The sequence below is a fragment of the Phalaenopsis equestris genome, unplaced genomic scaffold (genome assembly GCF_001263595.1).
Source record: "Phalaenopsis equestris unplaced genomic scaffold, ASM126359v1 Scaffold000789, whole genome shotgun sequence".
NCBI lineage: Eukaryota > Viridiplantae > Streptophyta > Magnoliopsida > Asparagales > Orchidaceae > Phalaenopsis > Phalaenopsis equestris.
Window position 1 is genome coordinate 144,104 of NW_018165229.1, and position 13,253 is coordinate 157,356.

Sequence of the window (13,253 nt, forward strand, 5' to 3'; positions counted from 1 at the left end):
CATGAATACCATATTTTATTCCTTATTTTTTATGCTTTTATGCTTGTGGAAGGTCCTTGGTGGTATTTTGTAAGTTACATGTGTCTAATGCACATAATGGAGTCAAGACAAACAAATAAGCTTATATAGGCATGTACACTCCATACCTGGGTGTACTGTGGGTGTGTACACTCCAGGGCTGGCACATACATGCCAGTTCCAGGTGTGGCGATGTTGCTGGACAGCAAAAACTTAATTTTGGAAAGAATTTTATGTCATTTTGGGACCTGCTCTATATAAGGAATGCTAGGGCACGAATTGAAAATCTAAAGTCAGACTTTGGAGACTCTTTAAAGTAGGTTTGAGGGTTGAATGCAAACCCTTGATTTCTCTTCATCTTCCTCAAAGGAGAGAACTAGGGTGGGGATATTCCTTCTTTTTCTCCTCTTTTCATGTTGATTTCGTTGTGAGAGTTGGAAAGATTAAGAGAAGAGTTTGAGTGTGTTGTATGAGAGGAGATTTGTGAAAGCTTCTATTCATCATAGAGAAGTGTGGCTTATTGTTGAAGACTGATTGACTCTGGGTGAGTGTTTTTGACCTCTTCCACTGTAATCTTTCTTTTTATAACTGAAATAAAAGTAATTGACTTTTCTTTTCTCATGCATTGTGATTGACTTTGTTTCATACTCATGTCATCTAAGGCATGTGGTTTTCTTTTTATGGATTTTTGTTTCCTTGCCGTGTATTTTGTGCATGAATTTTATATGTTAATGTGTTGACTTTTCAGACTTAATTTATTTCTATTCGAATATGATAAAATGTTAAAATCACTTTTGATTTAAGACTTCTGACTGTTGTCTAGAAGAACGAGTGAGCAAGTAAGTTAACCTCAAAAACTTGGTAGAATATGCATATTCTAGTTAGGATTTTACAACCTATTTGAAAGGATCCCAGGAAACCCAAGGGGTTAAGTATAACTTAATTTTATGGGATTTCTTATTCTCCTTTTAATCTAGGCATAAACTTAAAGATAATTTTTATCCGTAGTTGTCAACAATAGCATGGGTTCCATAAAAAATCTTCAAAGACCGTCTGACTGATGTCTTAGAAGTATGACTCTTGCATATCTGAAAATCTCAACACTTTCTTCCAATCATTTATGTTTACTGCATTTTTAGAACTATTAGATTTTTCTCTAAAATTTAATCACTTTATACTAGACTTAGTCATTCATTAACTTCGCCTGTTAAAAAATCTTTTGACACTATTCTCATGGGATACACAGACTCATTTTTATATATTATTTGATCGACATGTATACTTGCATGATTGATATACTTGTTTCGCAAAAATTTCTAGTATCCCTGACCGCTCATCGACCACCATCGGCCACCCCCTACTTGCCTCCACTGGTAAAATTTGTTGTGCAATAAAGTATTCTAAATACAGAGCTATGAATTATCATGCATACGAAGTAGAAACTAATGTTGCATTCAAAAATGCAGTGATAACTTCTACTGATGAATACTTTCAACCGTCGTACTTAGAATACAACAACATTATTTATACTCTTAAAGTATTATGTATATTATACACGGGTGTGTTGCACTTAGTGTGATGTTGTAATACTTCATTTCTAATTGTGTGATAGTTGTGTATCTTTGTAATTACACATTTAAAATGGAATATTTTGTCTGGTCTGGGCCCCGTAATTTTTTTCCCTTTTCGTGTTTTTCTAGGTAAAAAAATTAAGTGTCTTCTCATTCTATTTTTCAATCTTTTGTGTGTGTGTATTGAATTTTAATATATACTTTTTATATTCTTCAATTCTATTTTTCAATCATTCGTGTTTTTTCTAGGTAATTTTTTTCCTTATGCATGAAAAGATTTATGTCACTTATTAAAAGTTAAAACCGTGATGCCTTTGGTCCGTGATTTGAGATTTGGGCAGTATAAATGTAAAACAAAAAATTTTTTGGAATTAGATATGTAAATACATAAGAATTTCGTGGCACGAAAATAATAAACAATTAAGGGCCTGTTTGGTGCAGCTTATAAATACGGCGATATTTTTGAAAACGCCGCTTAACTGTTTGGTTTGTGAGTTTTTGAAAATGTTGTCCGCCGCGTTTGAGTTTTTTACATTAAACGCAATCCGCAGGTCGACCCGCGGGCTGTGTTTCAGGACAAGCTGTTTATCCTGAAACGCATAAGCTGCCCCAAACAGACCCTAAGTGTGAAAATACAAATTCAATAGAATGAGAATTAACAACAATATTTCGATAACAAGTTCTAAAATCTTTATTTCAACTAATTGACACATTTGTCCGCATGAGTCAAACGTAATGAAGGAGAAATATAAAATCCTTGGTAAGATTTCTTTATTTTCAACATATTGAATCAACTACAACGACATCAATGCATTCATTATAGCTCTCATTAACGGGCGTTTAGATTCTATCAATCATAATTAATGATGTGATGTAATAATATTTTGTACAAATGATCGATAATTAAATAATAATATAACTGCGACTGCGATTAATTAAAATTAACTTGTGTTGATAAGTGTATGAATCCAAATGTGTAATTTTTAAGTGGAGCCTAGAACTTGGCGTTGGGCGGGCTAGGCTTAGCGTGGGCCGGGCTTAATCGAGTTTTGACTAGTCAAAACGGGCTCTAACCATGCTTGAGCCCGATTTCTATTTGAAAAATTCTAGCCAAACCCGCCCGCTCCATAAGCTGGGCCGACCCACTGGTTTTAAAAAGAGAATTTGGGGTAAGAAAAATATTAAGAACTACGCGCTACGTATATAAATTTCTCAAAAATTAAACAGGGTAGTCATAATCTCGAAAAAGTTGCATTGACATCACGATTAATTTTGATTTTATGAGGATGAGATAGTGCAGGATGCATTGGGGGTTAGGATCTAATGTTCACAGATGCAAATCTAAGATGAAATGCATGAAGAAACACATAAAGAGCAATCATTTCTTATATAAAAATTAAAACTTTCAGCAAAATTTAGTCATTTTTTTATGCAAAATTAACAAATACACTTAAATCATTCATGATACTAAATATTAAAAATATAGTTGTGAGATATGTAAACACTAAACAAACAAGAATTATATGATATGTATGTAAATCACTCCAAATAAATTCAATTTTTTTTTTCAAGCCGGGACTTATGTGGGTTGGTAGAGTTTGGCTATGGCAAGTTGAGTGAGTCAAAGTGGGCTCGGGTAGGGCTCCCTGCCGACTAAATTTTTGTTTTCTCCCAGCCAAGTTTGCACATTCTAAGCGGGCTTATGGCGAGCCGGTCGGGCAACACACCCAATGGTCAGATCTAGTGGAGCCCAGCTCACACGACCCAGACAACAAAAATAGTTAAATTAAAAAAAAATTTCTTATGATAATTATTATAACAAAGTGCAATTATAATTTTTCATCACTAACTTTGGCGCATCCATAAATGTGATGCAAGCATGATGCTGACCCCAAAAGATGTGAGAAAAAAACTTAATGTATATGTTAAGATTATTCCTCTGACATTTTTTTTCCATAGCTGACACTCCAGTGACATAATTTAAGCCATAACTTGACAGGGGAAGGGACTTGGTTTTCTAAAGAGTGGGAATAAAATAAATCCCCCTTCCTAATGTCAAACATCAGCAGCTCTGCATATTTATAAATGGTTGAAAGAAACAGTAAAGAAGACAAAAATAAAATCAGAAAAGTCTTTTTGAGGCTTCTGAGTAGAAACAACATCAAATCAAATCAAAGGATGACATTTGATGTAGAAACAACATTTCAATCTCTCCCAACTTGTCTTTTTGTGCTAATTTCCAGAAACAAATCATGAAGCAATCAATATAAAGCTGGTGAAGTTTGAATATATTAGCATTACATCAAATAAAATTTTTAAAAAAACACATAGATGGATTAAACCTCTGTAAGCATCTGCACAAATATAACATTTCTAGAACAGGATTGAGAAACATTTAAGAGAGTAAATCATTACCATTATTCTAAAAATTATGGAATCAAAGGGCATTAATCATTCTCTTCATGTCAGCAGACCTCCTGGAATCAGGCTCAGCGATTGCTCTCTCAGTTAAAACATGTTTGATTCGGCACATGGATTTCCTCACCTGGGAAATCCATAAGTTAAGAGATGAAATACAATATTTGAATGCGGAAAATTGATTGGATCATACAGTGCTGATTGGGGCACAGATGTAAAAGCTATGTAGGTGAAACAGATGCTGCAGTGGAAAACTTTATGAAGAAAATTTTCAAGGAAAATTGCATCGCAAATTAACGAATTGTAAAGAGAAGTAGCACAGAAGGGCAATGTAATTCCAGTTTCCCATCGAACTATAACAAAAAAGGAAACAGAATCAGAACAAAGTAAGAGCTCATAATACGAAGGGATACAGAGTATAAACCAAAGAAAATGTAGGCATATCTGAAGTGCACCACAATAACAATTTTATGTTCTAAATTATCAAGCTGCACTAACATTGTTGACATGCACGAAAACAAACTTCAACAGCTCAGAGGATAATAGCCATTAGCATGAGCATTATCCTAACAAATTAAGATCATCTTTATCACTCCCCATTGTCCATCAGTTCATTTCTAGGTTGTTGAGATTGTAATAACTGCAACTGACAAAAATGAAATAAATGATAGAAGAGAAGAAACTTTGAATCGATGTTAGGGGTTCGATTAACCATCTCAACAATTTCATTGCTTGTAACATGGTTACGTTCAAATTGAGAAGGAAAGAAGAGACAGAGAGCGAGAGAGGTCAAGAGACGGAGTGGAAGAAAGAAGTTGAGAGGCATAGTGCGGGAGAAGACCAAACACTAGTCAATCGTGCAAACAGTGTATGCTTGGTGTGAGACTTCATTTGGAGAAGGGAAGAGGAGTGTGCCCTAACCGAGCAAAGAGGAAGAAGAGAGAAAAATGATGCCGACGTGCGTGAGAGGCTTCAACACTACGTGCGAGCTGCATGTGGAGAAGAGAAGCATCAAACAGTTCTGGCCATGAAGGAAGGAGATGCTTATATGCTAGAGTTGTTGAATCGAGCCTAACAACCTAGAAGAGGAGAGCAGGGTCTCTCGCGCTCACAATAAATCCCAATCACTTAAACATATGTAGGCTTTATAGTGCTTATTCATATAAAATATTTTGTTTATTTAATCAGATATTATTATGTTATATTAAACCATGAATTAAAAACAGTGATTAAAGGGGCAACAATCAAATTTAAAGCCAAGGGAGAATAGATTTGATCGGTCGAATAACTTTTAGTAAGGTGAGTTTAGAGTTTGTTGTTGAAATATTTTATATATTAATTTGATTTGCATTTAAGGTGGTATAAGTTTATATTAATTAAACTCAGGAAGCGTGGAAGCAAGACTATTTGGATCAAGCCTGGTGATTGTACAATAAAAAGAAAAGATAAATAGGAGGTAGATGATTATGCTTTTATGCAAGTTTTAATTAAATGTCATTAGGTATATATTGAATTTTATGGGTTGGAATCTCTAATTAGATTTAAAAGAGAAATTGATTAAAAATATGGTTGAGGAAAAACATTTAAACTAATTAATTATTAGTCTGTTATTTTGGAAATAAAATCATTATATATGCACTTTTAAATAATATAGGTGATAATCAAAGGAACTACGTGAAGGGATAAGCATTTATAGAAGTCTCTGAAAGATCAAGTTAATAATTATTACTTTATTTTTATTAAATTATTTTTTTATGCTTTTAAAGTATTTCATTTGTTACGGATATTAAAAGAAGTCTTAGATTTGAATGAACATAAATGAAAACGATCCGAATGTTTCATGATCTTCATTATTTTATCTTTTGTGCTACATTAATTGAAAGATTAAATGAATTTAATTATGAAAAGAAAAAAATATAAGTTAAGAGAAACATAAACAATTATATCTATTAGGAGTCACCCCTATGATACTAGCAAAGGATGTAATTGTACTCATGCATGTTAAAATAAATGATTGTCTTTATGGTGCAAAATGAAAAAGGAAATGAAAATAATTGTGCCTTTATGTTACAAAAGGAAAAATTTTTTGACTATACCACCGAGATCATTCCGAAAAATAAAAGGAAATAAAAAAGAAAAACAAATAAAAATGTATATATAATTGATAAGATGATTAAATAAAAAATTTATAAAAAACAAAAAAATACAAATTTACGTTATGATCATGTTTTTTTGAACATTTATGTTGACATTTGCATAAAAATTTAATGCATAATAAAGTGGTAATTATTCACAAAATTGCTTAAATTTAACATATTGCTTAACTGTTATTTTTAGAAAAACGTTTGATAGATTGATATGACTGATAGGAGATGATTTGTTTACATAAGGAGAGATGGTGTTTGGGATAATAAGTAACAGTCTATTTGTTACTATGTTTTATCCATTATTGTTTCACTTGTTCTTTCTGTTATAGACTGGATGCTTATAACTTTATTAAGAGTATTGCTTACATGTGCATTATGGAATTAGTTACTCTTTTATATAAAAATATTATAGTGACCTAATGGTAATGTTTAGAATTTTCTTTCATCGTCCAATCATATGTTCTCACCTTAGTTAGTTCTAAGTTTTTTGAACGGCGTCATGGCAAAAGTAGTATCAAAGAGAATTAGGGTTTAATCCTAATCAAATGATCTATTAGGATAATGGAATGAAATCATAAATAGTATAGATTGAAATCTTTAACTAAGTTTATTTAGATTATTTAATTTTGATTTTTTTTAGAATTATGGACAATCAAGAGTAAGATTTTGGAGTGATAATATGGAAACTATTATGCCCCAGAATATTAGTCAATATTGTTGTATTTTTTAAAATGATGACCGTTGTGACAAATTTTATAACAATTCTCAGTCTCAAGCTAGTAGCAGTAGGGAAGCACAGATGACTAAGTACTTAAAGTTATTTTAGAATATGAGACTAACACTATTTTCAGAAGCAATAGGGCTAATGAAAGCTGAAAATTGACTTATGAGAGTGGAGAAAATTATAGAGGGTATAACATGTCCATAAAGGATGATATTCACCTTAGTTGTGTTTGCCTTTTAGGAGGAAGTCGAGAGATGGGGGCAAGTGAATTTGCCCGAGAAGTTTGCTGGTTGACCTAGCCACTCGGTGCGGTGGGAAGGGTTTGTGAGCACACACAAAGATTGGTTTGTGCCACTATAAGTTAGGAGGCAAATACCTGATAAATTTATCAGGCTGGTGCAGGGAGTTCGGTTGATCATGCAATATGAAGCTGAATTTAGTATGCTCGTGAGGTATGCACCCCAACTTATTCCAAATGTAAAAGAGAAGCACCACATGTTTCTATCCATATTGAAAGACATATTTAGGCAGCTGTTTATTCCCTTTATGATTGATGACTGCTCTATGTCAGTGGAGAGAGTTAGAAAGATTGAATTGGACTTACAGGCTACTTAGAGGGATTTTCAGAGTAAGAAGGGTTCAATGGGGGTTCATACTTTCAAAGAGTTCCAAGAGCAAACAATCATTTCAATCAGAGAGTTCAACTGCCCGGTTGATGCTAATTAGAAGTGTGGAAAGTTTCACAAGAGTTTGTGTTTATCTAGATCCTACTTATTTTTGGTGTTATCAACTTGTACACATGGCAAAGTAGTGCTCTAATTTGGAACAGAGGGCTCCATCAGATACCAAAGTCAGTTTTGCACCTTCTCAGAGGAGATTAGACAGATAGAGGATAGTTGAATCCACAGAATCAGTGTAAAATCTAGATCAGACCCAACAAAATATTAACTAGGGTATATACTTTAACTCGACGGGAAACTAAGGAGTCACTTGAGGTTTTCACATGTATGTTTTACTTTCAATAAGATTTAAATTGGTTGAAACTTTAACTGCATTAGAACATATTTTATTCTTAAGATCATAGACTTAAATAAATATTAAAGAACTCATTTTAAGCGTTCAATATTATGATGTCTCATATCCCTTTATGATAGGCCGATAAGAATATTATTTGATACGCGGACATCTCATTCATTTGTTGTTAAGGAGTTGGTTAGAATAACTATATTAATGCCAACAACATTATCAGTTAAAATGTCGAATGGGACTCGTCAAGTGAAGTAAAATTGAATAATGGTGAGGGGCTTTTGATGCACATTTGATTGTTTTACCACTAGTTGAATTTGATGTTATCTTAGATATAGATTGGTTATCTAAAAAATTTATAACCATAAATTATACTTAGAAAACAATCAAAATTACTGTACTTAGTCAAAAATCAAATTTTGTGTTGATAGAAGATTTGGCTTCAATGATAATTATATATTTGAAGGGTTTTAAATTATTGAACAATGGAGGTCAAAAATTTCTTGCTCAGGCGAAAGATATCACTAAGTGAAATCATTGAATGATATCCTGTGGTGACAAAATTTTTCAGAAGTTTTTCTTACCACCAATGAGATAGACTTTATCATTGAGCTATTGTCAGGTTCTAAGTCAGTATCCAGGGCACCAATATAAAATGACTGTTAATTAATAGTTGCAAGAGTTGTTGGATAAGGGGTTTATAATGCCAAGCAAATCACCATAGGGAGCACCGATTTTATTAGTAAAAAAAAGAATGATAGTTTCAGGATGTGCATTAATTACAGAGAATTGATTAAGCTTACTGCGAATAATAAATATTATTTACTAGTAATTTATGATTTAATTGATCAGCTGGAAAGGGTTTCTATATTTTCAAAAATTAATCTTACATCAGGTTATCATCAACTGAGGATTAAGACAGATGACATAACCAAGACAATATTCAAGACCTGATATGGGCACTATGAGTTTGTGGTTATGTCATTTGAATTGAATAATGCTCCAACAATATTCATGAATCTAATGAATAAAATCTTCAGGCGATTATTGGATATATTTATGATAAATTTTATAGATAATATTTTAATGTACTTCAAGGATGAAAGCAGTCACTTTAATCATTTCATGTTGTTCTGCAAGTTTTGAAGGAAACTGCTTCAGATGAAAGGAGAGTTTGACTTTGAACAAGAATTCATTAGATTTTTGCCGCAAGAGCCGGCTTAAGACACCTTGTCTTGGATTTCCTCAAAATCACTATAGAAGATCGCTCAAGATGAAAGGATAATCCGACTTTGAACAAGAATTCTTCACTCATGAATTCATAAACATAGTACACCTAGAGCTGCATTCCTAAAATCCACAAAACTCGAGCATCTATAGTATTTCGACCTCTGTGATCTGAAGGGAATAGGCAGCTGCTGCGATTTCTCACGTTTTTTTGCAAACTACCTAGTCATTATGATCGAAGAAAAACCTTGCAGACCAGTGTCTCGTCGAATATTTTTTGAGAAGATCCAATCTCTTGCTCTTGAAAGACATGATTATGTGTCACTGACAAATTCTCACACTCGGGTTAAAATCTCTGACGCCAACTTCAGCCCACATTTTCTGAAAAAAGGCAATCAGCACAATGACGATTGCAGCCGCCCAATAAATAAGTTCTGAGATACCAACTCCAACAGCTTTCAGAATATCGATCAACTCGATCGCCGGTAAAAGTCGAAAGCTGGCCCGCAAAGTTATCTTATATATAGCAATGTATCTGGAGTGAGGAGAGTAGGCTTGATCAGACGGAGTAGAAATCGCCACCACTATATCATTCAAGAAGTAATATTTTTTTTCTAAAACAATATCAAATCAGCCTCTGATAGGGTCAACTTTGCATCCTTAGAATTCTAAATCATCCTTTGGTTTTTAGGAGGGCGGGATTTGACAAACGTCGGCATCTTGCAATGCGAAAAATCTCCTCTAGAAAGTACAGCGGGGAAACTCCAAACTTTTCCTCCACGAAGAATCTCCTCTGGATTTAACGTTAGTAAACTTCAATTCTTTACATCTCCTTTTTAGGCTCTAAAAGACCTGAAATTCCCAACAGGAATGCACAGTAGGGAGACTCCAAGTCTTTCTTCACCTCTCATCTTCAAGGCTCCAAAGGACCTAAAATTCACCTCTTGAATGCACAGTGGGAGACTCCAGGTTTTCTTTACCTTTAGGAGTCATACTTCACATTTGGCCCCTTTTCATCGACTCCAAGTTTTCAGATCCACGACCTTTCATATCAGATCAAACCACTTCACTGCGCCGCCTAATCGTCCCCCATTCCACCCGAAACCTGTCATCTGATCCAGCCCCCAGATCACGGATGTGGCGCGCCCACCGACCCACGGACCCGTCCTCTTGGGACAGATCTGCGGGATCATCAACCCAATATCTGACACGACATAGTCAAGCCCAATGACTTGCCAACCCATGCGACTGAACTAGCTCGAACCGCGATCAAGTGGTCGCACCGACCCGCTCCACCGGCTTGTAGACAAAATAATGTTAAACATGGTAAGGTTGTGACTTAAACGCTTGACGGTAGAGATGAAGGGGAGACGCCAAACCAACTTTGATGCAATGCTCCTACATATATATATATATATATATATACACACACACACATATATATAGAGGAGAGAGAAATCTCCGACTTCTGATAATTTTGCGCAATAAAATCAGTCTCGCTGAAAAATAGAAGGCAGCTGATACGACATCCAAAAATTTTATCGCTTGACAAGAATCTCGAGGCATTTTCTACACGAAATATTCAAACTCAAAGTTTGACGAGACAAACCCAACGACACTAAAATTGGTCAAAACCAAGCCAAATGAAACCCATATAGAGTCATTAAGCCATTTTTAAAAGATTTAACTGCCGCCTAATAAGAATGTCAAATGAATCTCAAATCTGACAGCTTATAGTCAAATTGAGTGTCTTGACAAGATAAATCCAACGAGCCGAAAATCAATCAATTTGACATTTAAGGCACTTAAATGTCCACAGGACACCGTTCGATTGAGAGAACCTCTCCAAGCCATTCGATAGACTCATTCGTCCTTCCTAATTTGCAAGGAGTATCTCCCAAACTACATAAATAGTCATGCCCCTCTCTTGAGAGGGGAGCTAGACCTTGAATCAAAGGAAGACAGGAGCTTGGATAAAGAGTTGAAACCCCATGTTCTACGTCGAAGGTTCAATGAATGTTGCCCGCTCCTGCAGTCATTGACCACTGCCGACCACCGTTTATTGGTCGTCGTTGACCATCATCCGCGGTCGTCTGCCTCTTACGACAAAATCCACTGTAGAGTCACAACGTATGTTGCAAGATCCCAGCATATGGCATGGAACAGCAAAGCACCTAGCGGAGCAGTACGACGTCCTGTACACCAATCAACGATGCACCTCAAAGACAGTGTACTGGAGTTCCAGCAACTATTCCCAACAACAATCTCCCGACCATTGTACAACAAATATTGTACCTTGAAGAACTGTGTAGTTCTTTCCTGCATGTGGGACGAGGACCCTTGCGTGTAATCATTAATTCATAATGGATTACTCTAACTGGGCTAAGTCCCGTTGTTTTTTCACTTTCCAGATTTTTCACATAAAAACTTATGGTACATATCACTTTTTTTATTTGAGTACGTGTTAGATTCTCTTGCAGTGCTAAGATAATAATTCATTACTCTATCATCGCGAATCTTATAACACGCACCAGTTTGACGGCGTATGTGGGAAAGACAATCATGCCGCTAAAGTACTTGCGAGACTTGTTGAATAGCCACCAGATGCAATACTCGCAACAATGAAACATCTCGCTCCAAAACCCGCCATTCCAAGGGAGAGACATGGAGCCAAGGGTGTTAGACCCTGCATCTTCCCATCTTGGAAGGCATTGCCCTGCTAGCGAGGTCATCTTAGGTCCTTATTAGAAGACAATGCACGGGATGGAGTTTCAACTGGAGATTCTCTAGGTCTTTCGCAGAGCTCAACAGTCACTACCCACCCAACTCAACAGCCGCAACGATGAGATTCCTCCTCCATCGGGACAAGACGCTGACCTTCTTTATCCTGCAAGTTCCACTGATCCATCTCGTGCAACTCACCTGACACCGCCCCATCTCGTCGTCGCTCCTGATGATGTCAATCGTGACGAGCTACGATAGCTGATTTGGAAATAGTTCCCTCTAATGGATAAGAATTGTTTCCCCGCTCGTCTCAACTTTCAAGAATCTTCAAATTTGGTCGAGGCGGTCCTCCAACACCTCATCCCAGTGGGTTTCAAGCTCCCAAGCATTAATTCCAATGAAGAGGAAACTAACTCTTACGAGCACATTGACTGCTATGGAACCATTATACACATTCGACGTGCATCTAATGTGCTTCTGTCAAGTGTTCTCTCTACTACTCTCAAGGGTCAAGCTCGCACCTGGTTCTACTCTCTTCTATTAAGGCATCATCAGCACCTTCAATGAGTTTGTCAGACTATTCGTGGAGCAGTTCACAGCCAACCAAATCAAGCATTCATCCATGTCTCCGCAATACACCAGAACAAGGGAGAGTTGCTCAAGGACTGCATATGTAGATTCTCCATTGAAGCTCAGTAGATTCTAGGGGTATATCTAAAGTTGTTGAGAGAAGTCTTCCTAGTATGGCTTCGTCCAGGACCTTTCTACTCATCATTGATGCAGGAGATTGTCCACTCTTACATTGACCTCATTCAAGCAAAGTGAATATAGAGTTTGTTACTGAAACATTTTATATATTAATTTGTTTTTTACTTAAGGTGGGTTTATGCTAATTAACCACACAATGCGTAGAAGCAAGACTATTTGGGTCAAGTCGGTTGATTATGCAATAAAAAAAATGAAAAAAATGCTTTTATATACGATGTTTTAATTAAATGTCATTAGATATATAATGAATGTCATGGGTTAGAAACTATGATTATATTTGAAAGAGAATTTGATTGAAAATACAGTTGAAGGAAAACATCTAAATTAATTAAGTATTAGTCAGTTATTTTAGAAAAAAAGATCCTTCTTCGTGAACTTTTAATTGATATAGATGATGGTCAAAGGAAGTAAAGGATTAATCATAAGTCTTCTAAAGGTCAAATTGAGTAATTATTACTTTATTTGCATTCAATTAATTTCTTTAGTTTTTAAAATATTTCATTTAGTACAAATATTAAAAGAACTCTTAGAGCTAGGACTGTCAAAACGGCTCGTTGTTCGCGAACAGCTCGTGTTCGACTCGTTAAGAAGCTCGTGTTCGACTCGTTAATTTTGTTCGATAAGTTAACG

At 35.4% G+C, this 13,253-nt stretch overlaps 1 protein-coding gene across 3 annotated transcripts in view; it reads right to left on the reverse strand.

Moving 5' to 3' along the window:
• Positions 1–3,831: 3,831 nt before the first annotated feature.
• LOC110031223 (39S ribosomal protein L47, mitochondrial) overlaps positions 3,832–13,253 on the reverse strand; it is a 54,970-nt gene continuing 45,548 nt past the window's right edge. For all 3 annotated transcript variants that reach the window (XM_020734317.1, XM_020734318.1, XM_020734316.1), the window contains one exon: positions 3,832–4,134. In XM_020734317.1, coding sequence (XP_020589976.1) covers positions 4,027–4,134 — 108 coding nt within the window. In that variant the 3' untranslated portion in view covers positions 3,832–4,026. The remainder of the gene's footprint in view (positions 4,135–13,253) is intronic.